The sequence below is a fragment of the Asparagus officinalis genome, chromosome 10, assembly GCF_001876935.1.
Source record: "Asparagus officinalis chromosome 10, Aspof.V1, whole genome shotgun sequence".
Taxonomy (NCBI): Eukaryota; Viridiplantae; Streptophyta; class Magnoliopsida; order Asparagales; family Asparagaceae; genus Asparagus; species Asparagus officinalis.
Genome location: NC_033803.1, coordinates 3,928,339 through 3,932,521, shown reverse-complemented (window position 1 = coordinate 3,932,521; position 4,183 = coordinate 3,928,339). Strand labels below are relative to the sequence as shown.

At 35.5% G+C, this 4,183-nt stretch overlaps 1 protein-coding gene across 1 annotated transcript in view; it reads left to right on the top strand.

Annotated features, from left to right (window-relative positions):
- LOC109824957 (magnesium-dependent phosphatase 1-like) overlaps window positions 914-4,183 on the top strand; it is a 4,318-nt gene continuing 1,048 nt past the window's right edge. Inside the window, exons 1-3 of the mRNA XM_020391598.1 lie at window positions 914-1,081; window positions 2,934-3,105; window positions 3,956-4,072. Coding sequence (XP_020247187.1) covers window positions 972-1,081; window positions 2,934-3,105; window positions 3,956-4,072 — 399 coding nt within the window. The 5' untranslated portion in view covers window positions 914-971. The remainder of the gene's footprint in view (window positions 1,082-2,933; window positions 3,106-3,955; window positions 4,073-4,183) is intronic.

Sequence of the window (4,183 nt, the reverse complement as noted above, 5' to 3'; positions counted from 1 at the left end):
TCTTCATCTTTATTTTAGTTATCTGTAAGTTATACTTATACCTCTGTCAGAAATATGGAAAGAGTTGTACGCTTTTGAGAGGTTGCAGGTTTTTGATTAAAATGCAGGAGCACGATATCGCAGGCTGATTCTGCGACTGCAGAAGGGCATTTTGTGTGGTGTCACTGTGATCTATGAATAACCTTAATTTAGGTAGGGTTTTTTTCCCCCTGGAGTTCTTCATCTATTTATCGGATCCCATTGCGGGGCGTTCTCAGCTATTGACATCTCTTTTTTATGGGGCCCTGCGTGGCGCTGGGTTTTGATAGGAGCCCTAGTAATCTAGCCTATACTATTTAGCAAGCGAACTCATTTGAAAATTAAAAAAAAAAGATAAAATAAAAATGAAATAAATAAATTAAAGGCCGGCCGACATTCTTATCTACAGTTGGAGCGGGGGGAGCACGTTTGTGTTGATCTCACGGTGGTGTCTCCGTTGGTGGGGGTTTGTTAATGGAGTGTTCATGGTTGGGCATGCAACGGATAGGGCGACAGAGGCAAATGTGGGCAAACATGATCAAGCTTGCAAGGACAACCATCACAATTTCATCTCGTTCGTGTTCGATACGTTTGGTTACCTTGCAGCTGATGCGGTGGAGTTCCTCAGGATGATACAAAAATTCATGAATAGGAATGTGGCGACAGCAGGGTTAGCTGAGTACGTGTTTCGTAGGTTGGGTTTTGTAATTCAAAAAGGATTAGCAGGGCAGCTTGTTGCCCGCTTATCATCATCACATGTGTAATATTTTGTAAATGTTATAAAAATATCTGATTTATTTGGAAAAAAATAAAATAAATAAAATGGGCCAAAAGCCCTTTGACCAGTTGAAGCCCATGTACATCCAGCCAGAAGTCTTTTGCCTCTCCAGTCCTCTACTCCGTCCGTCCAGCCTTCAGATTTTTAGAGAGAGAGAGAGAGAGAGAGAGATTCAATGGGGGAGGAGAGGGTGAAGGAGGAGGCTCTGAGGACGATCGGTCTTTTCCAAACCCTACCTCAATTGGTCGTCTTCGATCTCGACTACACCCTTTGGCCTTTCTACTGGTCAGTTCATTTTCGTCCTTTAATTAGATTCTTTTTTTCCTTGTTGAGTTATTTTTTCGCTAAATTTAGTTATATTACCTCCTTTATGTTTATGAAGTCGTTGAGTTGAAGTATTTTATCGAAATTGATAGGTTGGTTGCATTTGCAAGCTAGTTATCTAAATGGTTGATGAAAATATTTAGGGACAAATTTTCAAAACAGACTTCTTTGCCAAAAAATCCCAAAAACCAACCTGTTTCAAACTTAATTTCAAAAACCATCCCAGGTGGGCTGAAACTGGGTTGGTTTAAAAAAAAATTCCCAAACTTCACGGGAGTTGAAGCCCCGTGAAGTTTTGTTACGTAAAAAACTTCACGGGACTTCAACTCCCGTGAATTTTGAGAACTTTTTTTCAAATATCCGACCCAGTTTTAGCCAACTGGGTTTGTTTTTGAAATTAAGTTTGAAACGAGTCTTTTTTTGAGATTAAGATTCAAAACGGGTTGGTTTTGAAATTTTGTCCAAATATTTAGTGAAATGTCTACTTAAAGGTTTCTTTTGGTTGTAACTATTGTGAAGCCAATGATTTTTTTTTTTTGCATGGAAGTTAGCTATGAAGTAGGAAGTAAAGGAATTCTATTGGTTTGTTTGCATGGAAGTAGATATGAAGTAGAGGCTACTCCTGCAACTTCTGAGAAAAAAAAAGATTATTTATTTTTCTAGAAAAGCTACTTTCACACTTCCTAAAATGATGATGCGGCGCCTTTAGGACATTCTACTTGTAATATGCATTAAATTAAGAATAAAAATAATTTTTAATAACGCGGATGTTTCTCACGCTAAATAAAATCTCAAAAGATCTGCCATCTCTCTTCCTAGTGATGTTTCCATTTGCTATCCAAATATAAAAAGTATTTAAAGATGAAGAAATAATATTTCTACTACTTTGAAAAAAACAAATAAAAAAGTACTACTTCCTACTTCATAAGCTTTGAAGTTACTTCTTTGATACTTCATGCCATCCAAATGACCCCTAAAAATCTATTTGTTTCTTTGGAAAAACCACTTCAGGTACTTCCTTATTACTGACGTGGCGCCTATGTGGTATCATAGTTCCTAAAGCTTTTACGTCCCTCAAGGCACAGAAGTACCTTAGAAGTACCGGAAATTTGAATCAATGTAGTAATATGATCAATTTTTATATTACTTGGATATTCTCCATTTCTAGATAAATCTTGAAAGATCATCTTTTTCTATTTGTAATGATATTTATAATTGTTGTCAAAAAAAAAAAAAAAAACAATGAACGAAGTGGAAGAAACAGTATTTGCACTACTTCCAAAAATTTGTGAACAAACAAAAAAGTATTATTTTTGCTACTTCCTACTTCATAAATTTGGAAGTTGCATCTTTGATTTACTTCTCACTTCTGTTACTTCTGTCAACCAAATGGGTCCTAAATTGTGCAACAATATAATGTCCATAATCTATGCATTCTGTGCACACACACACACACACACACACATACTGCTGTTGTCTGAAAACTATCTCTGATTAGATGCTGTACTCTCTAAATCAACTTTGTCTATAACTTGGTAACTGTTTTTGTTTATAATTCATCAGCCTGCGCCACCCACAATCAAGCTATTGAAGGAATATAAAATTTCACATGTGCTAGTTTCTATTCTTTTTTTTAATGTCTCTAGTCACTTTTAATATGTGAATGGAACACAGTCTTTGTTTCTTTCTTTCTTTATGAATGTCATAAATTATGTCTAATTGACATTGAGTTGGAAAAAGTTGTGTGTTCTTAGAGTCATGCCTATAAAAATTGGAGTCACATCTGACATATTTTTGCTTCTTTCTCTACCAGTGAATGTCGCTCAAAAAGGGAAATGCCATCTTTATATCCTCATGCTAAGGGCATAATACATGCTCTCAAGGACAAAGGAATAGATGTAGCAATCGCTTCAAGATCGCCAACAGCTGATATAGCAACTACATTTCTCAATAAATTGGGTATTCAGTCAATGTTCGTAGCAAAAGTGAGTCCCATTAGGAGCAATATTAATTATAATTCTTTCATCCCAATGCGTGCACTTTTTATATTTCTTATATGATATCATTATGGATCTTTAGCAAATAACGTGTACTTATCGCTAAGCTGAGGTATAATAGTGTACTGTTTATTAAATGTTCTGTGACCAAAATTATCCTGGAGCAAATGTCCTAGTAAATGCTTGCCAATTTAGTCTTTACTAATTGGCATTGTAGCTTTGCAAGTTATTATGTTTATTTTCATATCTCTATGTAAGCAGTTCTTCAGTCATGTTTGGTTCACACCTATAAATCTCTGTTTCTTTGAGAATGTATGATTCATGCAATGGCGGAGCACATACATTTGAGGTAGGACACATGCCCTACCTCAAATTTGGAAGATCCGCTAAAAGTCTTAAGCTCCTTACTAGCTACTTGTTTGTAGCAAGATATTTGTGCCTAACCTTATTTACATGTGTTTGCTTTGTCTTTGAAAGGGAACATTTGTGAGTTTACTGTCATATTAAAATAATTAACTATGATCTATGAAATTCATGATATTTAATTTTATTCTTACTTCCAATCCTCACCTTTTGATTCTCATAACATGTTTTGCAATAACTCATAAAAATATTTATATGTTATTTTTCACATATGTTTAATTTTATGTCACTTAAATTTATTTCTTGCTTCATAATTTTTACTTCTCTTACCTTGAAGCAATGTCTATTAAGAATTATTCCAAATAATTTCTGATTGAGTGCCTAAGCTAGATGAAAATCCTGGCTCCGCCCCTCGATACATGCTTATATATCCGCGATTCGTGAAGGGGGATTCACTGCTTTTGCATTGATACAGGAAATATTCTCCAGTTTTACCCACAAGACTGAGCATTTTCAGAAAATTCACAGGAGAACTGGTGTACCTTTCAACTCAATGCTCTTTTTTGATGACGAGGATAGGAACATCAAATCGGTAAATTCCTTATGGTTTTTCTGCATTTTTCCCGTCCATTTTATTTTATTTTTGTTTTTTTTCGGTTGGGGGTGCAGGTTTTTTTTTGGTTGTTGTTGGGGGGGGGGGGGG